Source organism: Elgaria multicarinata, chromosome 6 (assembly GCF_023053635.1).
Source record: "Elgaria multicarinata webbii isolate HBS135686 ecotype San Diego chromosome 6, rElgMul1.1.pri, whole genome shotgun sequence".
NCBI classification, from domain to species: domain Eukaryota; kingdom Metazoa; phylum Chordata; class Lepidosauria; order Squamata; family Anguidae; genus Elgaria; species Elgaria multicarinata.
In genome coordinates, this window is record NC_086176.1 from 117,718,189 (window position 1) to 117,742,283 (window position 24,095).

General features: G+C 45.4%; 1 protein-coding gene across 1 annotated transcript in view; it reads left to right on the top strand.

Annotated features, from left to right (window-relative positions):
• Positions 1–24,095, top strand: part of LOC134400474 (maestro heat-like repeat family member 5) — a 66,790-nt gene that overhangs the window by 35,638 nt on the left and 7,057 nt on the right. Inside the window, exons 14-21 of the mRNA XM_063128806.1 lie at positions 3,181–3,335; positions 6,754–6,901; positions 10,660–10,841; positions 13,334–13,471; positions 15,214–15,328; positions 18,624–18,767; positions 21,639–21,815; positions 23,462–23,611. Coding sequence (XP_062984876.1) covers positions 3,181–3,335; positions 6,754–6,901; positions 10,660–10,841; positions 13,334–13,471; positions 15,214–15,328; positions 18,624–18,767; positions 21,639–21,815; positions 23,462–23,611 — 1,209 coding nt within the window. The remainder of the gene's footprint in view (positions 1–3,180; positions 3,336–6,753; positions 6,902–10,659; positions 10,842–13,333; positions 13,472–15,213; positions 15,329–18,623; positions 18,768–21,638; positions 21,816–23,461; positions 23,612–24,095) is intronic.

A 24,095-nucleotide genomic window follows, 5' to 3' on the forward strand; every position in this document is an offset into this window, starting at 1 on the left:
AATCCAGGAATTGCCAGAAATGAGCAGAGCACATGAGCCATTTCCGCTTTTTCTTAACAACCCAGGAATGCCCTATTCCTGAATTGTTTCATGATGTGCCAGCCCAGAAACTGTTGTGCCACAAAGGTCCCAGGGATACATGCAAGGAGCGCATTAGGAGGAATAAATTGGAAACAAGCCTCAAAGAGGCTGAGCATCATGGGTTAGCGGTCAAATAACCAACCCACGACGGCTTGTTCTCAGGGTGGGTTATTGTGTGAATCAGTCCAGTATGATAAAATGGATAGTCTGGGACTGGGACTGGGCAGACCTCAGCCATCTCACTGGGGAACCATGATGAGCCGATCACTACCTCTCCACTGATATCACAGGTGCAGATAATGGAGGGGGGGAAGCATGGAGAGAGAGAACAGTGTAAGCCATTGAGAAAAGGGACAGTTACAACTGCAGTGGAAAAACCAAGGAATGCAACTTTATTTATTTGTTTGTTTGTTTGTTTGTTACACTTATATACTGCCCCCAAAGCCAGAGCTCCCTGGGCGGTTTACAGAAATTCTAAAATTGAGATAAAAACAAGTATACAAAATTTAAAATTTTAAAACACAGAACATACACACATAAAGCACTTTAAGCCCAAAGGGCCACGTTATGAGGAACACATAGCTGCCCGTAGTTTGTTTGTTTGTTTATTTGTTTGTTTGTTTATTTTATTGCATTTATAACCTGCCTTTTTTCCTCCAAGCAACCCAAGGCAGCGTACGTAATCCTCCTCCTCTCCATTTTTATGAATGGTTTTAATTTTTGCGAACCACCCAGAGAGCTCCAACTATTGGGCGGTATAGAAATGCAATAAATAATAAAAAATATATCCTCACAGCAACAACCCTGTGAGGTAGACCGGGCTTGAGAGTCTGTGACTGGGTTTCCACGGCTGAGAGGGGACTAGAACCCGGATCTCCCGACTCCCAGTCCAACACTTTAGCCACTGCACCACACGGGGCTCTCATTTATTTTATTTATTACATTTTTATACCGCCCAATAGCCGAAGCTCTCTGGGCGGTTCACAAAAATTAAAACCACAAAAAACATCCAACAGGTTAAAAACACAATTACGAAATACAGTATAAAAAGCGCAACCAGGATAAAACCACACAGCAAAGTTGATTATAAGATTAAAATACAGAGTTAAAACAGTAAAATTTAAATTTAAGTTAAAATTAAGTGTTAAAATACTGAGAGAATAAAAAGGTCTTCAGATGGCGACGAAAGCAGTACAGTGTAGGCGCCAGGCGGACCTCTCTGGAGAGCTCGTTCCACAACCGGGGTGCCACAGCGGAGAAAGCCCTCCTCCTAGTAGGAAATGTCTTTCTCCCGTGCTCCCCCCCTCATGCTTAATTCAAGATGACGTGTGACGTGACATTATTACCTTCAGAGTTTCTTGACCTCCGCTCCGCTTGACTGGCTGGAGCTGGCCAGGAGATGAAGAAGCCCTGGATGCAGCAATGTCACACCAGACATCTTCTTTAAATAAAGGGTCACCAGAGATACGAGAACAGATGTGGTACAGTAGGAGCAGCTACACATCCTGTGTAACCTACAGTATCTTGCTTTGGGCCTTAGCGACTGTTGTCCATGTTAGACATTATAAGGAAAGGAATTGAGAATAAAACAGCCAGTATCATACTGCCCTTATACAAATCGATGGTGCAACCACACTTAGAATACTGTGTACAGTTCTGGACAACACAACTAAAAAAGGATATTATATGGGAAAACTGCAACTAAAATAATCCAGGGGCTGGAGCATCTCCCCTGTGAGGGAAGGTTACAACAGCTGGGATTGTTCAGCTTGGGAAAAAGGAGGCTGACGGGAGACCTGATAGAGGTGTACAAAATGATGCCTGGTGTGGAGGAGGTGGAGAGGGAGACATTTTTCTCCCTCTCTCAAAATATTAGAACTCAGGGTCATCCCATGAAACTGGTTGGTGGGAGTTCGAGGAGAAATAAAAGGAAGGACTTCTTCACACAGCACATAGTTATGGAACTCACTACCACAAGATGTAGTGATGGCCACCAATCTGGATGGCTTTAAAAGGGGGTTGGATCAATTCCTGGAGGCGAAGGCTATCAATGGCTACTAGCCCTGATGGTTGTATGCTATCTCCAGTATTCGAGGCAATAAGCCTGCGTGCACCATTTGCTGGGTGGGAGGGTGCTGTTGTACTGTGTCCTTCTTTGCTGGTCCCTGGCCAATGGCTGGTTGGCCCCTGTGTGAACAGAGTGCTGGACTAGATGGGCCCTTGGTCTGATCCAGCCTCAGGGCACTTCTGATGTTCTTATGTTCTAGAGGCATAAGAATCAAGGATAGTAAGCCCTCTCTAAATGTGGGGTTGTGGGGTATAATGATTGCATTAAGGTTCTGTTTAGCTACATTCCAGGAGAGCATATGGTTTATAACGTGGTTTTAGTAAGAGATCACGTTGTTGCTTTCATGGGGCTTCTCTAAATGAGCGATTTATTGCACACGCATGACTGGCCACTCACTGAAGTTTGCGGGTCTATTACGCAGTGTCATCAGCATACAGGACATCTCCCGCACTATCTCGCTGTGCGGAAAAAGAGGGAGAGATACTATGGTGTTATCTGGGAAATCACAGGATCTCCCAGTGTGTAAACTCAGTGTTGCACTACAATTCTGCCACTAGGTGGCACTGTCTCATTAAACTCAATGGAGCCTTTCCAAGAAGGGAAGTTTCCAATTCAAAATCACGTGGTCGCGTGTAAAGGACCACATCTTCACGGTGGGAAGAATGCAGAAGAGGAAAGCCCCGGTAAGGCTGCAGGATTTTTCCTGTGTGTAGAGAAGCTCGTGTTCTCTGCTTCCCCAAGTGACAGAATGTTCCACAACCTCCTCCCAGCCATCTACAGAACTCAGACTTCAGCCTCCTTTCCTGGTTGCATTCAAAAAGATGCTGAATGATTTCTCTCCACCTGTTACCCATGCAGGTGAAGAGTGTCCAGTAGCTAGTAGACACCGGCCTCCTGTATTTACCAGAAGCAATGGGACTATAATAGACTTTGGCACAGGAAGGGGGATCAAAAGACCTGCTGTAGTAAGGGGAGAGCGGAGGAGGTGGAAAATGGGTGCTACCATTCCACTTTTCTTTGTCTTCTTCTAGCTGCCCATGATAGTCAAGGAAATTTACACCCATCTCTCCAAGATCAAAGACCCTTTTACTAAGGAAGAGACGATGAAGGCGTTGCGCAGCCTAGCCGCAAAGCGTCTAAACGGAGTGGTAGACGTCCTCCTGGAATGCTCGGTGGAATGCGATGAGTAAGGGCCTCAAGTCGTCTCCCTAATGTTATTTTTGTAAAATGTCCACCAAATGTAACAAGCGGCGCTCCTGCCCAGTACACTGCCACCGTTTTGGCAGGGAGTTGTTCTGCAAATGCTAAGGATGGCTCAGAAGCCCTACGAGAAGACCGCACAACTTGTGGTTCAGCCATCCAGCCACGGCCCATCAACCACGCCTTGCAGCTTGCCAACTGCTTAGCCGTTCCCCTGTTTTTTGTAGTAGGGTTGCCAACTTTTTGCCAGCCCTCGCTCCTGCACCTCTGACAGCAGCTTGATCCGCAGAATTAGCAGTTCATAGAATCATAGAATCATAGAATAGCAGAGTTGGAAGGGGCCTACAAGGCCATCGAGTCCAACCCCCTGCTCAATGCAGGAATCCACCCTAAAGCATCCCTGACAGATGGTTGTCCAGCTGCCTCTTGAAGGCCTCTAGTGTGGGAGAGCCCACAACCTCCCTAGGTAACTGGTTCCATTGTCATACTGCTCTAACAGTCAGGAAGGTTTTCCTGATGTCCAGCCGGAATCTGGCTTCCTTTAACTTGAGCCTGTTATTCCGTGTCCTGCACTCTGGGAGGATCGAGAAGAGATCCTGGCCCTCCTCTGTGTGACAACCTTTTAAGTATTTGAAGAGTGCTATCATGTCTCCCCTCAATCTTCTCTTCTCCAGGCTAAACATGCCCAGTTCTTTCAGTCTCTTTCAGTGCTAGAAAGACATGTAATCAGTGGAGTCAAAGAATCATAGAATCATGAGAGTTGGAAAGGGCCATTTAGGTCCTCGAGTCCATTCCCTGCTCCGTGCAGGAGTCCAGTTTAACACACACCCTGAGAGATGGCTGTGCAGCCTCTGTTTGAAGACCTCCAACGACAGAGAGCCCACCATTTCCCTAGGTATTGGTTCCATTGTCTGACTGCTCCAACCATTAGGAAGATTTTCCTGATGTTCAACTGAAATCTGCCTCACTGTAACTTAAGCCCATTGTTTTGTGTCCTATAGTTTTGGTTGATTAAAATGGCAACGAAATGCAAAAAGTACAATCTGGGACAATTCAATGAAGTGGCCATTTACAACAGCAGTAATTGTGATATTATTATTATTATTATTATTATTATTATTATTATTATTATTAATTTATTTATTTATTTATTTATATAGCACCATCAATGTACATGGTGCTGTACAGAGCCTGGGTCTGTTTTTGAGCTCATCCAAAATTTTGAATGGAGAGCGGCATATAAATATTGTAAATAAATAAATAAATAAAATGGTTTGTAAAATGGTTATATGTGGTTTTAAATGTATGTGCATTTTGCATGTTTTGTGGTTTTTAATTTTTGTATATTGTTTTTTAAGTCTATTTATTTATTTATTTATTTATTACATTTCTATACCGCCCAATAGCCGGAGCTCTCTGGGCGGTTCACAAAAATTAAAAACATTCAAAGTATAAAACAACAGTATAAAACCATAATATAAAATACAATATAAAAGCTCAACCTGATAAAAACAGCAACAATGCAAAATTACGAATTTAAAACACCAAGTTAAAATTTAAAATGACTGTTAAAATGCTGGGAGAATAAAAAGGTCTTTACCTGGCGTCTAAAAGCATATAATGTAAGTGCCAAGCAAACTTCCTTAGGGAGCTCATTCCACAGCCGGGGTGCCACAGCAGAGAAGGCCCTCCTCCTGGTAGCCACCTGCCTCACTTCCTTTGGCAGGGTGGTTCATCGTCTGTGAACCACCCAGAGAGCTTCGGCTATGGGGCAGTATACCTACAGGCTGAGGAGGAACTTCATGGATCTGAGAAAGTGGACTTCAGTCCAAGACATCTTGGACTACTGCAGCCTTCTTCTCACTGGCCCTCCTTCTTCTCACATCAGTTCGTTGGTTTCTGTTCACCACTCTGCTGCTAAGTTCATCTTCTTGGCTCGCCGCTCTGATGGGCCGTAGCTAGACCTAAGGTTTATTCCTGGATTGTCCAGGGGTCAAACCTGTTCATCTAGGTGACACACAGGGGATCCAGTGCTTAGGCAGGGGTGAAGCCTGGATGATCCCAGGATAAACCTTCGGTCTAGCTGTGGCCATGTTACTCCACTTCTGAAACATCTTCATTGGCTTCCAATTCACCTCAGAATCCAGTATAAACTTCTCCTGTTGACCTACAAAGCTCTTCACAGTCTAGCTCCTTCCTATCTTCCCTCTCTCATCTCACACTATTGCCCCGCTCATGCTCTTCGCTCCTCAGATGCCATGTTTCTCACCTGCCCAAGGGTCTCCACTTTCCATGCTCGGCTTCGTCCCTTTTCTTCCGCTGCCCCTTACTCCTGGAACGCTCTTCCAGGACATTTGCGAACTACAAGTTCAATCGCAGCTTTTAAAGCTCAGCTAAAAACTTTTCTTTTTTCTAAAGCTTTTAAAACTTGATTTTGATCTGACTTTTATACTGTTAGTTTTACTCTATCCTGTGCCTGTTTGGTGCATTCTCTTCCCCTTCTTATTGTTTTATTATGATTCTGTTAGAACGTCAGCCTATGCGGCAGGGTTTTGCTGTTTTATTGTTTTACTCTGTACAGCACCATGTACACGGATGGTGCTATATAAATAAATAATAATACCGTCTTTTGCTGGAATATATTTGTTAGTCTTTAAAGTGCTACGAGAGCAGAACGACAATGGAACCAGTTACTTAGGAAGGTTGCGGGCTCTTCCACACTCAAGGTCTTCACGACGCAGCTCAACAGCTATCTTTCAGGGATGCTTTAAGATGGATTCCTGCATTAAGCAGGGGGTTGGACTTGATGGCCTTGTAGACCCCTTCCAACTCTACTATTCTATGATTCTATGAGATTCTTTGTTGCCAATGGACCTGGTTGCCCTTAGTGCAAACCTCTTACAACTCCAAAACTTTCATGAACATTTACTCCCTAATCATAGGGTGACCATATGGAAAGGAGGACAGGACTCCTGTATCTTTAACAGTTGCATAGAAAAGGGGATTTCAGCAGGGGTCATTTGTATGCATGCAGCACCTGGTGAAATTCCCTCATCATCACAACAGTGAAAGCTGCAGGAGCTCTGCCTAGCATGACCAGATACAAAAGATAGCTACTGCTCTTGTACTATCAAATTTTAGCGGCACAACATTGGGTTCTGCAAAAAAGGGGGGGGGCAGGGAGGCAGTGTTAGCATGTGGTCCACAGACTGTGTTCCACCCGTGCCTTAAAGGTATTGTCTCGTAAATCACCAGGAACAGATACCAAAAACTCAAACTGGGACAGCCAGAACATTAGATGCAGCTCCTGCTATCATTTTCCTATGCTAACGCAAGAGGAGCTTCAGGGAAATCTAAAAAGCCTGACATTTCTTTTCCTTTTTCACTCTTTTGAAACCCTGCAGCAGTGTAGCGGAGATGTGGAAGGCGTTGGTCTGCGACCCGTATTCCAACGTCAAGCTGATAAGACCTCTGCTCAAAAGGCTGCAGGACGAAGGCCCGGTTTCTGATGTCACTTATAGGCGGCACAGCAAGTCTCAGATGCCACTGGCGGTACAAAACCACGCTGTTCTCCCTTCTGTCGTAGTCCTGAAATGGGGGGCCCTTGGGCTGGGGGCTTCTTCTCATAAGGGAGAATAAGAACGTATTCTCCCTTATGAGCCTGCCCGTGCTTTGAGATCTTCTGGAGAAGCCCTTCTTTCAGTCCCGCCATCTTCACAGGCGCGCTTGGTGGGAACAGGGGAGAGGGCCTTCTCGGTGGCTGCTCCAGTGCTCTGGAACTCTCTTCCCTGGCTCCCTCCTTGATGGGCTTTCGGAAGCAGGCTAAAACTTGTTTGTTCCAGCAGGCCTTTGGAGAATAATCTGGCCCTCCACCTATGATAATGTCTTATTTTTATTTATTTATTTATTTATTTATTACATTTTTATACCGCCCAATAGCCGAAGCTCTCTGGGCGGTTCACAAAAAATAAAACCATAATAAACAAATAATTATAATTTTGTTGAGTATTTTAAACTATGTTTCTCCCCCCCCCCCCCCCAGGATGTTTTAAATTTTGTAAGGCCGCCTTGAGGCCCAGCATTGGGCAAAAGGCGGGATACTACTACTACTACTACTACTAATAATAATAATAATAATAATAATAATAATAATAATAATTCTGGCTAGGCTTGGCAACTCGCCAGCTGGGTTGTGCCTTTTGCAGGGTCTTGACATGCCGACAGTAGCAAGTGGAAAATGCTGATCTCTGTGAAAAAGCTTCAGCTCCTGTTTTGTGCAGGTCAGGCCTGTTGAAGGCACAAGAGCAGGCTAGCTCAATTTTCACAGTCAGCTGGCAAACCTGTTTCTGGTTTCAAGTGAAACAAAACTTGTAGAAGGAGGGGGGGAAGAGCAACCTCACACAGTATTTCGGATAGAGAACCTTCCTCTCTCGGTTCCCCAGAATTTGAATGGTATGTGGACAACCTGGTAATAATAGTAATTTGTAACAATATGGTACCACCTTCTATGCACCATCAAATCTCTTTCTTTGTCCTCCTCCCAATACCTTTCCCTCCTTCTTGGATATAATATAGAATAATATGCACATTATAATAATACAATGGGTTGAGTCTAGCTCCCTCCCAACTTTGCAAATGAACTGACAGATGGACCAACCAGCAAATCCAAAGCTGGCTCAGCCATCAGATTTCCTTCCCTCTTTTTCTTTTTAAAAAAATGCAGTTTAAGTACTCCACTCATTCATCTGTAATCTATCTTATTCGTTTTTAAAAGGAAACTTTTTTCAAGTTCTTCCCCCCCCCCCCAACTTTTTCAAGTGATTCTGAGTTTGTAGGAGGAGGTAATTGGTGACATCATGGAACCCGGCCACTCAGGGCTGTACGCTGCTGGTTTCATAAGAACAAAAGAAGTGCCCTGATGCTGGATCAGACCAAGGGTCCATCTAGTCCACCCATCAGCCAGGGATAAACAAGCAGGACATGGTGCAACAGCACCCTCCCACCCATGTTCCCCAGCAACTGGGGCACACAGGCTTATTGCCTCGAATACTAGAGATAGCACACAACCATCAGGGCTAGTAGCCCTTGATAGCCTTCACCTCCAGGAATTTATCCAGCCCTAGGGTGACCATATGAAAAGGAAGACTCCTGTATCTTTAACAGTTGTATTGAAAAGGGATTTCAGCAGGTGTCCTTTGTATATATGCAGAACCTGGTGAAATTTCCCTCTTCATCACAACAGTTAAAACTGCAGGTGCCCTGCCCTCTTTTAAATCTGGTCACTCTAATATAGCTCCTGCACTTTAACTGTTGTGGTGAAGAGGGAATTTCACCAGGTTCCCCATATATACAAACGACAACTGCTGAAATTCCCTTTTCTATGCAACTGTTAAAGATACAGGAGCCCTGTCCTCCTTTTCATAGGGTCACCCTATCCAACCCCCTTTTAAAGCCATCCAGATCGGTGGCCGTCACAACACCTTGTGGTAGTGAGTTCCATAATTTAACTATGCGCTGTGTGGAGAAGTACTTGGATCTCCCAGGAAAATATTTTAAAACAAAAATGGCAGAAATTGAAGACTGGACCCTGAATGTAAGGAAGCAGAATGTAGAGAAGGGTTCCCATTTCTTCTCTGGAAGAGCCTTGTATTTTTCATACTTAACAATATAATCAATCGGTCAACAGTCAGCTGCTCAAGTTTTTCTCACCTTTCATTTTTATTTATTTGTTTATTTATTTATCACATTTTTATACCGCCCAATAGCCGAAGCTCTCTGGGTGGTTCACAAAAACTAAAACTATCATAAAACAACCAACAGGTTAGAAGCACAAATACAAAATACAGTATAAAAAGCACAACCAGGATAAAACCACGCAGCAAAATTGATATAAGATTAAAATACAGAGTTAGAACAGTAAAATTTAAATTTAAGTTAAAGTTAAGTGTTAAAATACTGAGAGAATAAAAAGGTCTTCAGTTGGCGATGAAAAGAGTACAGTGTAAGCACCAGGCGGACCTCTCTGGGGAGCTCATTCCACAACTGGAGTGCCACAGCGGAGAAAGCCCTCCTCCTAGTAGCCACCTGCCTCGCTTCCTTTAGCAGGGGCTCACCGAGAAGGGCCCCTGTAGATGATCTTAAGGTCCGGGCAGGTACATTTGGGAGGAGGCGTTCCTTCAAATAACCTGGCCCCAAACCGTTTAGTGCTTTAAATATCAATACCAGCACTTTGAATCAGGCCCAGACCTGGACTGGCAGCCAATGAAGTTGTAAAAGGACTGGCGTAATGTCAGTCCTTTTACAAGGACTTTTACAAGGACGTTCAAGATTCATCTCTTGAATCTATGCCTCTCATGTAGCTGTTAAAGGCATAGGATCCCCTATCCCCCCCCCTCACAAAAAAAATTGGCAACCCTACCTGGGGGGCTCCCTGCTCCCTTACGTTTGCTTGTTTATTGGAGGGCAGAGTTAATCTGCCTTTCCTCTCACAGTACTAGTCAAACCAAGGACATGCCTAAAAAAAGGGGGGAGTTTTCACTTACCAGTGCAAACCATGACGCAAGAGGGCCAAGTGGATCTCCCAAGGGAGATTTGGAGCGCCATCACACCAGTGATTTAGTGCCCTCTCGCCATGCTTGGTGTGCAGGTTTTGCAGATGATGCCGTGCCTCTCCTGCTGACGCCCTGCCTCTTCCCCAGCCTTTTCCGTCTTTTCCTAGAATGCCTAAAATCTGGATTATTTTCCCTAAGTGTGTTTAATGTGCCCTTAAGCCTCCATGTAGTGCTGTACTCATGTTTTCCTTTGTTGGGGGCATGTGCTGTCACAGGAGCCTTGCTGTTGGCTTGAATGGATTGCATCAGGTCCTGGCAGGGAAAAGCGATCTCCCCAGCCGCCGGCTCCAAGCCTCAATAGAAAACCCAAACCTTGCATCCCAAGCTCAAAAGCTTTTTCTTAAATTGCACAACACCCAAATCTCTGCAGAGACAGGCTTGTACTCCCTCAATCCTCCCCAAAGGGCCAGGCTAAAGGGTCATTCCATTTTTGCCAGGCAGAATGACGGTCTGGTTGAAGTACTCATCTGACAGGACTCATCTGAAAGGGGGGAGAAGGAGCAACCAATGAACTGGCAGGAGAAAGAGAAGGGGCGGGGTGGAGTGGAAGAGCAAGAGAGCGAAAGAGCATTGGAGGCTAAAAGCGCGGAGACAAAGCAGGGGGAGAAATTTCGTGTGATGGAGCCCAGGGTTGAGAGGAGACCATTATCTCAAGATGTCCTCTGCTGATCATCATTCTCCTTTCTTTGCAACCTCCAGGCCACCAACGCTTTGTGTCTTATCCTGTCCTTACCGGAGGCTGCGGAGGCCCTTCAGAATAAATTCCCCCACCTGCTGATTGCCCTGGTCACCCAGATCTATTTTGTTCTTGGGACAAGCAGGAGAGGATCCAAGAGGCCAAGTGTCATCTCCGACATTTTTGTTCATCCCACCCCATTGAGGTAAGAAACCTGCTAGTAGCCTTGAGATGGCCCCGTCTTCCCCTGGATGCTTGCAAACCCAACTCATTGCCCCCAAATAGCTGCCTGCTGGTGACCACAGAGGTCCACTCTTAATACACTCGGAGATGATTTGTGTGGGTTATGGGAAGCTAAGCAAACAGGATCCACCTACCGTATTTCTTCGATTCTAAGATGCACTTTTCCCCCCATATAGAATCATAGAATAGTAGAGTTGGAAGGGGCCTACAAGGCCATCGAGTCCAACCCCCTGCTCAATACAGGAATCCACCCTACAGCATCCCTGACAGATGGTTATAAACATCTCTAAAAACGGGGTGCATCTTAGAAGCGCGGGTGCAATTATGATTCTTAGAATCAAAGCTTTTTTTCTGTTGTGGTACTGAAATTAGTGTGTGTCTTACAATCGACGGCGCCTTACAATCGAAGAAATATGGTAGATTTTATTTATTTATTTATTTAATTTACAATATTTATATATCACTCCCCATTCAAGAATTTTAGAGCGATGGACAAACAGAATAAAAACAGAATGAAAACGCATTAAAAGGACATTTTTAAAAGAAAGTGCAAATAAACCCACGGCTGGTCATTAAGGGAAGGGTTCCTGGAACAATGCCGCTTTCAGGAGGCGCTGGAAGGAATACAAAGTTGGCGCCTGTCTCACCTCCAAAGGCAGGGAATTCCATAGGAGAGGGGCCACCACACTGAAGGCTCTTCCCCTGGTGGGCTCCAATCGGACGATAGGTCTATGTGGAACCACCAAGAGCATGCCCTCGGATGACCTCAGTGACGGGGCAGGTTGACGGGGGAGAAGGCGCTTTCTTAGGTATCCTGGTCCCACGTTGTTTTGTCAGTATGAATTGTTCTGCCCCAGTATATTTTATGATCTGCATTTTCCAAGATTGTTTTGGGTGAGTATATATAGAATGGTGTAGGTTGTTTGATAAAGTTGAATTTGATGGCCAGTTGTTGGTGAATTATTTTTGCAGCTGTATTGTGTCTGTCCGTAAAGTCCATTCCTGCCAAAAACCTACATTCTCCTGTTACATGGTTTATTGTTTCTTGAAATTGGAGGCATTTCCTGCATAGGTCTATTGTTACATTGTTATCTTTTATGATGTATTTTTGGTAGTTCTTGGTTGCTATAACTTGATCCTGTATAGCTGTTAGGAATCCTTCTGTTTTTGGAAATAGCTCTTCTTTCCTGAGCCATTTGTACGACAGTTCTTTGTTTATTTGTGGGTTCTGTAGTACATTGTAGCGCTTCCCATGGAGAGTGCTTTTTGTGCCCATTTTTCTTTTTTCTCTGTGAGTGTCTTGGTGTTTTTTCTCTGGTCGTGTTTGGTCTTGGTTTTGTAGTGCTAGGTTGAGTGGGGTGTAGTTTTTAATCTGCTTTTACTATGGCTTTATGGATGGGGGTGTTTTTAGTGCGGAAGAATTCTCTGAGTGATTTTATCTGATTTGCTCCTAAACAGGTAGCAAAATAGGTTGGTTCTTTTGGCTTTAAAGCACAATTAAAGCAGGATGCCTGGGAGTACTTCACAGTCAAAGCAAATTATAAGCTGGAAAACTTCGGAGTCCTTTGCACGCAATTCGCAGTGATTGCCAAGTACAACCCTGGTGTGATGAAGCTGTTAGAGAGAAATGCGGCTCTTTCTGCTTGACACCCGTGAGAGAGGCGAGATGGTGTTCAGCCCTGCCACGACACAGGCTCTGAACACCAGACCCGGCCGCGGCTACTCCCTGCTCAAGCCAAGCACCACCGCTTGATACGCCTGAGGCAAGGGATGAGAACCACCTTCCTCCAAACTATGTGGAGAAAGGGGTTAAATGGAGAAGGATTTCAATATATAAAATAAAACACTATGAGTTATATGTGCTGAGGTGAATGATTGTCAGAGTGGGTGCTAAATGTGTAAACCTCAGATGATAAATGCCAAACAGACACGTGGGATTTTTGTGGTAGTTAAAAACAAAATAATTAAAATTTATTTTTAAAAGTTCACAAGCTTTGTTTCAAATAAAACATTTAAAAACCTTTTTGAAACCTTTCATCCAATCCTTTCACCCATTCACATACACGCTTTCCTTTCTCCCACACAATCACTCTTGAGCTTTCTTTATTATCTGTATTGATTAATATACATCAACTATGTGCACACCACACTCCAAAGACAGCACTCTCTACACTGACCATCAAATTTCCTATAACTTAAGTACTCTAAGCACAGAGAGCACTAAAGACTCTAAGAGTACCTAAAAAGTCTCCCACAATCCCCTCCATCATTCCCTTATATATCCCTCCTCCCCCTCCCAAGACATTCTAACACCGCCCACTCAGGCCAACATTCTAAAACCCACAGACTTACAAACTGCAGACATACATTTGGGAACTGACTTGTGGGGTGTAACACGACAGGCCCCTCAGGCCAAATGGCTCCTGGTGATACTTTTCCCTCTGTTGGATTCAGCACCGCCGTGCAAGCTCTGAAAAACCTGATTACGTGCGCCGGCTACATCAGGGAATACAACGTTCTGGGGATGCAAGGCTGCTGGGACTTGCTGTCGAGTCCCGAGAACTTCTTCGAAGGCATTTTCCATCTGGTTAGGTAAGAAACCAGAAGTTGGGAGGTAGGTTCTCTAGCGCTCAGCTGCAGACCCTCCCCGATATAAAAAGGGGAGGATTTTACGGATGTTAAGGCCAAGGGTAGACTACAGCTCCTTGAAAAGGTCGAGGTGAAGGCACAGAACCCAGCTCTGGTTGGGCTCAGTGGCCAGCCGTGACGGGGGACTTGCGAGAACTGATGTTCACCGTATCATGTGGATGCGATCCTTCCTACACTGTAACTGGGAGCAATGGCTGGAAGCAAAATCAGAATGCGTTAAGAGGAAGAAGGGGCCACGCTCCGTGTCACAACGCACCTGCTGTGCAAACCGAAAGTCCCACGTTTGAGTCCCGGCTTCTCCAGGAAAGAATCCTGCCTGAAACCCTGGAGAGCTGCTGCCAGTCAGTGTCGACAATGCAGGGTAGATGGACCAAAGGTCTGACTCAACTTCCTGTCTAGGATCTGACTGATTGAGGAACTGTGGGAAGGAAACGCCGTTCCTTGCTGTTTCCAAGGACTAAATTCCTTCCCATGAGCTTCATTTTAGCCAAAGGTTGTCAGATGGAGCTTGTAAATGAGAGAAGCCCCAGCGCTCCTGGGTTTAGCACGGATCCCAGGCACAGACGCTCACAAGCTCACAGCGTGAGGTTTAAGACCTTTTATTCAGACTAAGGGTAGGGATACATGGAAGGGAAGGAAAGGAACCTCTCGTGCAAGCACTGAGTCATTGCTGACTCTTAGAGGGACGCCAGCTTTTGCTGACTTTTTCTTGGCAGGCCTTATAGCGGGGTGGTTTGCCGTTGCCTTCCCCGGCCATTATTACCTTTTCCCCAGCTAGCTGGGTACTCATTTTACCGACCTCGGGAGGATGGAAGGATGAGTCGACCCGAGCCGGCTGCCTGAAATCAGCTTCTGCTGGGATCAAACTCAGGCTGTGGGGAGAGTTTCAGCTGCAGAAACTGCTGCTTTACCGCTCTGCGCCACACGAGGCTAGGGATACATGGGATGGACTTAATAAAATATCATAAAAGCATGCATAACATAAGAACCCAGTAACAGGCAACAATAAAACTTACTCCAATATACCTTTTGCCAACATAGAGCACCTTGTTCTATCACATGCTCTCCTCCCCAGCCAACAACCGCCTTGTTGCCCCAGGCAGAGACTATTTTATACTTTCTTTTCTTCACTCCTTCCCCCCTCCCTCCTGCTTTGTTCTTCCAACCGTCCTCACACCTTTCGGCCGGGGTGCCTAATCGCTCAAGGCCAGTTGACAGATATGGCCGGGCTGGCGCTGGTCTCTTCTCCCCCGGCCAGATGTCATCTTCCCTTTGGCATCCTTATCTTCCTATGAAACCATAAAAATTAATTAAAACAACCTTGTTCCCAGATTCCAACCCCCATGTGCCCCTATCCCAGTTAACCCGTGCCTTTCCCTTACAGAGCTGATATTAAGAAGGGATTTCATTTATCATGGCCTTCATCAGTGCTCTAATTACAGCAGGGGGCAGACGAATTGGAGCCAATCTCTCTTGTAATGGCTTCTTTAGCTACCATTTTAGAAGTATATGGGGGGCACAATTTGACTAAAATTGGGGGGAATCAGGGGACGTGGCTTGGGGATTTCAATTAGAACCCCTCCTCCCCCCCCCAATAATTTGAGCACTGCGCTGGACCCGCTGTGGGTCTAGCAGACCTGAGCAGCAGTTCTTGCTAACATTCAGAATTGCGTTTTCTCTTCCAGGACCTTGTTTACATTCACCAAAGTGCACCTCAAAGTGACCTTCAAACAGGCCAACGCGTACTTGCGCCATTCTGACTTCAAGGAGAGGATAGTCGGGATGGCTTTCTTCACCGAGGTGAGAGTTCGAAAACAAAAAAGCATGGATTGGGACCTGCCAAGTGCTTGGCCCACATACCGTTTCTGCAGTCCCAGGAAGGGGGCAAAACCAGAAAGCGTAAGAAGCCCTATTGGCTGCCCTTTCTGACTAGTGGCCTGGATCACTCTCTGCACGGCTTATAGAGGGGTTGTAGCAGCCACTAGCTGGGTTCGCACAGTCATTGCTGGCCACCGTAGTTTAAATAAGCCACAGTGGCTGGCAACGCTCATGAACACCTGCCCACTCTCTAGATGGAGCCAGATACAGTGGGTTGCTGTTCCCAGATTTGTCATGGGGGGTGGAAGCTTATGTACCTCCTCCTGACACAAACACGCACACTGAAAACATTTGGATTTGTAAGCTTCTCAGAGCAGGGACCTAAGCTCCACATTTCCAGGAGGACATTGACAGGTTAAGAACAGGTTCAGAGGAGGGCAACACAGATGATACAGGAACTTGAGGACAGGCCCTAGGAGGACAGGCTGAAGAAGGAACTTGGGATGTTCAGTCTGGAGACAAGAAGACTGAGGGAAGTCATGTTAGCAGTGTTCAGGTACATCAAAGGATGCCACAGGGAAGGTGGTCAACAAGAAGTATTTTCCACGGCCACAGAAACTAGGACCCAAAATAAGGGGTATAAGTTACAGCTACCTAGATTCCGACTAAATATAAGGGGAAACTTCCTGATGGTAAGAACTGTACAACAGTGGAGCAGTCTACCTACAGAGGTTGTGGGTTCTCCATATTTGGGGTTTTTTAAGAAGAGGCTGGACGGCCACCTCTCATGGATGGTTTAATTGGTTTTCCTGCACATTGCAGAAGGTTGGACTAGATCAGTGGTTCTCAACCTGGGGCGCTCCAGATGTGTTGGACTGCATCTCCCAGAATGCCCCAGCCAGCAGAGCTGGCTGGGGCATTCTGGGAGTTGTAGTCCAACACATCTGGAGCGCCCCAGGTTGAGAAAGGCTGACACTAGATGATCCTTGAGGTCCCTTCCAACTCCTCAATTCTATGATTCTATGAAATAAGAGGTTTTCTCTGCCAGGAGAGAAGTTGGGATGTGGGGAAGAAGATGGCAGGCTGCAGGGGGGACCCCACATTCCATTTCTGGCCCACGGACTAGAGGTTCCCCATGCTTGTTCCAAGTGATTCAAACCTTTTTGAGTGACCAATGAACCACATTGACAGAAAACCCCCAGTTTATGCACTGACAAGTATTTTTAGTGCATGTTTGTGGTTTGTTTTTATTTTGTGGTTTGTTTTTATTTTTATTTTTTTTAAAAAAAGCTACTTAAAAAGAAAGAATTAAAAATTACATCAGTAAAACAAAAATCCAGGATCCAGTAAAACCAATTCGAAAAATGTCATCTTTGCGTCTAAACTATCCGATACAACAGAAATAAGTACAACAGAATAATAACGTCAGGAAAAACACAACACACCAACCAAACTCAAAGAATACCCCCAAAAACTTTTATTAAACAAAAATGTAATACTTTTTGCTACGTATTCATCGCTATTATTCCTATCTCAGTGTTCTGTAACTGAATATCAACATTGTAAACACAATGTGTTAAATTTCAGCCTATCCCTTAGTGTCTGCTTTTTAAAAAAGTGTGTGAGTTTCTGAAGCAGGGTTCTATGCCACACTTTTCTTTTCTGCTCTTCCATTGTGGACAGTTTAGGATGTTTAGGCCACTAAGCATCTGAGCAACTACCAATATTTGTCCCTTAACTTCACAGTACTTAGCTTGAGTCACAATTCTAAGTTGTTTCATTTCTTTCCTTTTCCCTCTGAGAGCCGAATTTGGATTTTCTTGGCCCAGAATGGGCCTGTTCATACAACACGCTAAGCCATGGTTAGGATGCTAACCCAGGGCTGGGCAGAGGGTGGGCCAGTGGGACCAGTTGGCATTGGCTTACAATTTTGAAGGGGCCTACTCAATGGTGCAAGAACATTTGAATGGATTAGGGATTTTGAACATTGACATTGACAAGGCAAAGTTGCTTGATTTTTCTGTTGTTGATGATGGTGATGATGATGATAAATTTAGCCAAAGAAAAGCATGTAAAGTATTTCTGAATGTGAAGAAGTGATGTCTTATATACATCTTGAATAAAAGTGCTTTCCGTTTTGAATGGGTTACTGTGACGCACTGCATCACGTGACCCTGGGTCTCTAACGTTGTAAATGAGTTATACTTACAGGTTCTATTTCTTAGTTCCAGCGCGGCTACAGATCCATGTGCCTCGTTCTACCGGTAATTTTCCTCTCCCTCTTCTCTGAGAGTAGCAGAGCTGCTGGGTTTGCTCCGCCCACTTCCTGTTCTCCTTCCTTCGCCCCGTTTGCTATCTTATCTGCTACAGCAGATAAATCACACCAGCGTTATACTGTGCAATATCACTCCACCTTAGAATCTGCTTTTATTGTGAAGTACTCCCATGCATCCTGCCTTAATTGTGCTCCTTTTGCAAAAGTTTCACCCGAGCCGCTGCTGTGGGTGCAGGAGCAGGATTTTAAACAAATGCTTACATCTGCAAATTGGCTCATCGGTTGATTTTTTAATGATTTTTTTTTAACATTCCCCCCCTCTTTGCAAAGAAGCTGAGGAGCACTCAAAGAATTGCTGTAGCTCCATACAGGAAAATTAACAAGGGTCTCTTGTTCCCAGTCCAAAACGGGGCTGCTGCTAAAACTTTTCAATTTGGTCACCCATCCAAACCCTGACCAGACCCAGCCCAGCTTAGCTTCAACAGAGTGGCTGGCTCCTATGCATTCAGGCAATTCCCTGGGGCTTGTGTTAAGATGTTTTGGGAGGGGGGTTGTGTGTGCTTGTGACTATTGCCCTGCACTGCTGGCTAGGAATGAGGCAGGCAGTGGGCGGAGCAAACCCAGCAACTCTGCTACTCTCAGAGAAGAGGGAGAACAACAGAAAGGATTTAACAATGGGCCCTGCAGTAACGTTACAGCTAAACATAAGTCACACTAGTGTGCCCCGTGATACAGAGAACCGATACAGAGAACCACGTTAGGAAGGGACACTAGCAACGGTATAAGGCTAGTGTAGATCCGGCCAAAGTGTTAGAGAGTATGTTTAAACCGTGGTTATGTAGCCACCATGGTTAGGAATGGTTCACACGACACGCTAAGCCATAATGTTTAGCTCAAAGTGCTTCACCACCGCGGCGTAGAGCGGCGTGCGAACAGGGCCATTGTTTGAGAATCTCCCCTCCCACTTGGGCCTTGCTTACCATCACGGGTTTTCTTTCTCAGCTTCTTGTTCACCCAGAGGTCAGCCTCTTTTTTGTGAAGCAAGACATCTTGGACGTCCTCCGCGACTGGATGACACAAGCCTCCCCCATCATGCAGGTCTTCAGCATTCGAGGGCTGGGATACCTCTTGCAGCAACCTCTTGAGGTAAGAGATTCACCAGAGGAGATGAATGGCGGTGAGCGTTGTGTGTGGGGGACACAGAGGGTAGATCTGTGCTTCAAACAGGAAGCCTTTGGCCTGGGATGTGGTGGTGGTGGTGGGGTAACTAGCCTAGGTGAGCTGCATGGGACTGTGCATATTCAGGCCTCAGAGCTGTCTTCAGATGCAGAAGAGAAGATTGAGGGGAGACATGAGAGCACTCTTCAAATCCTTAAAAGGTTGTCACACAGAGGAGGGCCAGGATCCGTGCAGGACACGGAATAACGGGCTCAAGTTACAAGAAGCCAGATTCCGGCTGGACATCAGGAAAAACTTCCTGACTGTTAGAGCAGTACGACAATGGAACCAGTTACCTAGGGAGGTGATGAGCTCTCCCACACTAGAGGCCTTCAAGAGGCAGCTGGACAACCATCTGTCAGGGATGCTTTAGGGTGGATTCCTGCATTGAGCAGGGGGTTGGACTCGATGGCCTTGTAGGCCCCTTCCAACTCTGCTATTCTATGATTCTAAGAGAAGAGGGATGTTAATGACATGCATTTCAGTTTGTGAGATCTGAGGACCTGGGCAGGTTATTTGGAGGGCTGAGACCTTGCAGTTGCGCCCTGCCTGGCCAACTAAAGCTGCCAGAACAGGATTTGCTTGTGCCTCAGAGATGGTTAACTAGGAGGAGGGCCTTCTCTGCTGTGGCACCCTGGCTGTGGAACGAGCTCCCCAGAGAGGTTCACCTGGCGCCTACACTGTACTCCTTCCGTTGCCAGTTGAAGACCTTTTTATTTTCTCAGTATTTTAACGCCTAATTTCACTTAAATCTAAACTTGGCTGTCTTAATTCCGTATTTTAACCTATATCAATTTCTGCTGTGTGGTTTTATCCTGGTTGTGCTTTTTAAATTGTATTTTGTATTTGTGTTTTTTGGACTGTTGGTTGTTTTATTATGCTTTTCATGGTTTAAATTTTTGTGAACCGCCCAGAGAGCTTTGGCTATTGGGCGGTATAAAAATGTAATAAATAAATAAATAAAATAAAATAAAATAAAATAAAATAACGCTTCTTTGGGAGAAGGTGTGGCAATATCCAAATGAGGTTGTGGCACGACCCCTCCTGAAGAAGCCCACTTTAGAGCCAAATAAGTGGAATCACTATCAAATCCGCCATTTTGTTGCGAGGTATAAGAGCGTAGAGAGGCGTCCCAGGTCCAAGTATTTCTGGAATATGCCCCTTATGTAGATCCATTACAACCTGGTGTCTGGCCTGGTTTGGGTGTAAAAACTGCCTTGGTTGCTCTAGCAAACTGCCTGCACTAGCGGTACACATGGGCTATGTGGTCTTGTTGATTCCCCTGGACTTCTCAGCAGCTTGGGTTATTTATTTATTTATTTATTTTATTAATTACATTTCTATACCGCCCAATAGCCGGAGCTCTCTGGGCGGTTTACAAAAATTAAAAACATTCAAAGTATAAAACAACAGTATAAAACCATACCATAAAATACAATATAAAAGCTCAACCAGATTAAAAACAGCAGCAATGCAAAATTACAAATTTAAAACACCAAGTTAAAATTTATTTATAGACTGTTAAAATGCTGGGAGAATAAAAAGGTCTTCACCTGGCATCTAAAAGCATATAACGTAGGTGCCAAGCGAACCTCCTTAGGGAGCTCGTTCCACAGCCCTGCGCCTGGTAGCCACCTGCCTCACTTCCTTTGGCAGGGGCTCGCGGAGAAGGACCCCTGAGGATGACCTTAGGGTCTGGGCAGGTACATACGGGAGGAGGCGTTCCTTCAGATAGCCTGGCCCCAAGCCGTTTAGGGCTTTAAATGTTAATACCAGCACTTTGAATCGGGCCCGGACCTGGACATCAACCACCCAGAGAGATTTGGCTATGGGGCGGTATATAAATGTAATAAATAAATAAATAAATATCCTTCTGTGGGGCCTGACCGGGATGGAACTAGGCATGGGCGAACCTCTGGTGTTTGTGCTCAAGGGGTTTTCCAAATTTCTCTTCCAAACTCAATTTGCCTCATTCACATTCCCAAACATAAGTGTTTTCCCCACCCCCTTAAGTTCTGAATGATGGGGACCAGGGACAGGGCTCTTTTGGTGGTGGCCACACAGTCGTGGAGCTCGCCCCGCCCTGCCCCAAGGAGATTTGCCCAGCCCCCGCCTTCCTTCTTTTAGATGGGCTTTGAAAACTTTTTTTTATATCAGCAGAGGTGTTTTGTTCATTTCTTTAAGTAGGAATCTATCTTATTACTGGACTCCTGAATTGAATACCACTGTATTTTTATTGTCTAATGGGTTTGATTGATTGTGGGGGGGTTTAATTGTTATTTTATATGCGACTTTGTAAAGGTCTTTTTTTCCTTTAAACATGGGGCATAAATTCTGTAAATCATCGGTCTTTGAGATTGGCTGTCAGTATGAAGCGTTTAGATTGGCCAGGCCTGGTATAGCTAGTAAGAAGCTGGATCAGTCAAAGAAGCAGGATTGGTTGAATGCTGCACTGCAGGCCCCTGTGCCAGCTCCATCAAGCCTCCAGGAATCCATGGACAGCAAGGACCCTGGGCCCAGGGCCGATGCTACCATAGAGGCCACTCAGGCGACCGCCTAGAGTCCCAAGCTAAGGGGCGCAGCGCAGCACTCACGCGCGTTGGCTGTGAGCCGGCCCAAGGACTCTGCTGGGCCTGCTTCCACACCTTGGAGAGCTCCTTTAAAGATCTAACTGTTTCTGTTGAAAGTAGAGTCACCGTCTCACTGACTTCAGAGTCACCGGCCTCCACTGCTCTGTGTGTACATAGTGCTTTACAGTAACTGCCTTTAATTGCCTCCTTCCTTGCTTGCTTCCTTCAGGACGAGGTTTTGGAGCCCTTCCTCTCTCCTCTGATAAGCTGCGCTTTCGATCCAGACAGAAACATGGCCAAAGAGTCTATTAGGACCCTCCAGTACATATTCCAATACCTGGATGTGGAGGAATATGGCTTTACGGGGACCAGCCTGATCCCACACCTCATGAGTTATTTCAACGACGTAAGTCTGCAGACTCCTGAGAAATGGGCTTTGTCCAAGTGCAAAATCCGATTTTGTCGGCATACGAGGCGATTCTGTTGCCAACTGAGCAGGCCTCCCCAAGAGCACACCTCTGGATGTGCTGTACAACACCGGATGCACCGAGATGAATTCAGCCCATCCAGCCACAGGTGGGCCACCATCCATGGTGGTGGGCTGGGTTCAGCTAGGTCAGTCACATATTGTGCAAGCCTGACCTTTGCTCTCGTCAAGTCAGAGCCATAGAGAAACAGAAAGCTGAATTCGCACGACACAAACCCCACAAACCCCACATTAAAAAATTTATATCGTGGATTGTCGTGAAAGAGGCATTGCTGCCGGTTGTTCCTGCTGCAAACAAGAGCATCTAAATAACCCAGGAACACTCCATCTCTGGGTTGTTTAATGTTGTTGCGTCTGAACCCAGACCTCTGGCTTGTCTAGAGGTGTGAAGGCCTGGAAAAAATTGGGGAAAAACCCCATTTTTTCCATTTTTCCCAAAGTCTTTTTTGGGGGGTTTCCCAAAAAATTGGAAAAATTGAAAAAAAAAATGAAGAAAAAATGGATTACGGAATGTTTATTTTAGCATGATGAATAAAATGTTTAAGACAAGGTGTTCAGATATTTACTTCTCCAAATGATTTCTAAAAACTGTACAGTATCAGATTATTACAACGTCTGTGCACCAAGGACAAGTAAGTCCTAGGTTGCAAACTGAGACTACAACTCTCAAATGCAAGATGCATTTCTGCCTCTAGGGGGCAGCACTGCCACTGAAGCAGAGACTGAAACTAATAGTGATCGCTATAGGTCAGAAAATGAGTCTGGTTAAATTTCATGCATATTCATTGAACCTTGGTCCACCCCCCCTTTCCCCCCCCCCCTCTCTTTTCTTTTTATGGGAATGGGGGCTTTATGTCTTGACACTGTGGAGGACTAGCGGAGACATAAATAATTTTCTTTGTTACTAATGCTGGTGGTTTCTTCAGTTGTTGTTTTTTAAAATTGTTTTTTTGCCTGCTCCTCATAAACTGGCAGAACCAAAGAGGCGCCTTACAGTTCAGGTGTTCCTAACAGTTCAGGAGCTTGTAGCTCCATTTGTTACCAAAAAAAGTAAATTCAATTTGTAATAATTGTTTGAATACACTGTACTTTTAATATACCAAATGTAATAATTTTAATGCTAAACCAACTTGGACATAATTACATTTGATGTTCCTAAAGTAACAAAGTGACTTTCAATCTGTAAAATGTGCTAATATTGCATTATTTCAATTTTTCCGGAAATTTCCGTTTTCCCCCGAAACCCCCCGGAAAAAAACGGTTATTTTTCATGGCTTCAAAATTTCCAGAAATTTTACATCTCTAGGCTTGTCTCTCCCCGCAACATGCTAGAGGCCCATGTTTGGACGCACCACTAAACAACCCAAGAACAGAATGGTCCTGGGTTGTTTAGCCACTCCCACACCCACTAGCATGTTTGATTGTTCCCAACAACCCAGGTTTTTTTAAAAAGCCCGGGTTGTTGTGATGTCCCAATTGGGCCAACATGTTGATGTAATAAAAATCCCTGAAAACTATGGGCGGGCGTGGGTGACATTCCTCTCTCTCTCTCCCTCTCTTCTTAGGAAGACAATGACCTACGACGTTCCTCCATCGTTGTTTTTGGGACACTGCTGAAGGGGGTGAAAGAAAACCACCAAAACAGTGTAGCAGAAGACGTTCTCAGAAGCCTTGTTCCCCTCTTAATCCAGTTGACTGATTCTTGGACCAGAGAAGTGAGTCAAAGGGCGAGTCTACACTTCGCTTTGTCTGCTTGAGTGGTGAACCGTTTCTTCGTGACGACTGTCCACACCTAACGGCAACACACAGCAATGTTTGTCTGTCATGTGGAAAGACGCCTAGACTTTCTGTCTTGGGTGATCCTGGAGGCATCTGTTGCTGGTGTGGAACCTGTCCACATTATTGGGAGTTTCCACATGATAACACATGACTTCAGGGCAGTGGTGGCTGGTGGCTCTGATGTCAGTGGGGTGGTGAATCCACTCCTGGTTTCAGTCAGAACTCTAAAGGAGCTCTCCGAAATGTGGACTGAAACCCAGAGCGGATTCACTGCCCCACTGATTTTGGAGCCAACAGACACCACTGCTTTAGGGCAGCCTTTCTCAGCTTCGTGCTCTTCAAATGGGGACTAAATTTCCCTGTCATCTCCAGCCAGCATGCCCATTGTTGAGAGCTATAAGTTGGGAACAGCAGCATGAG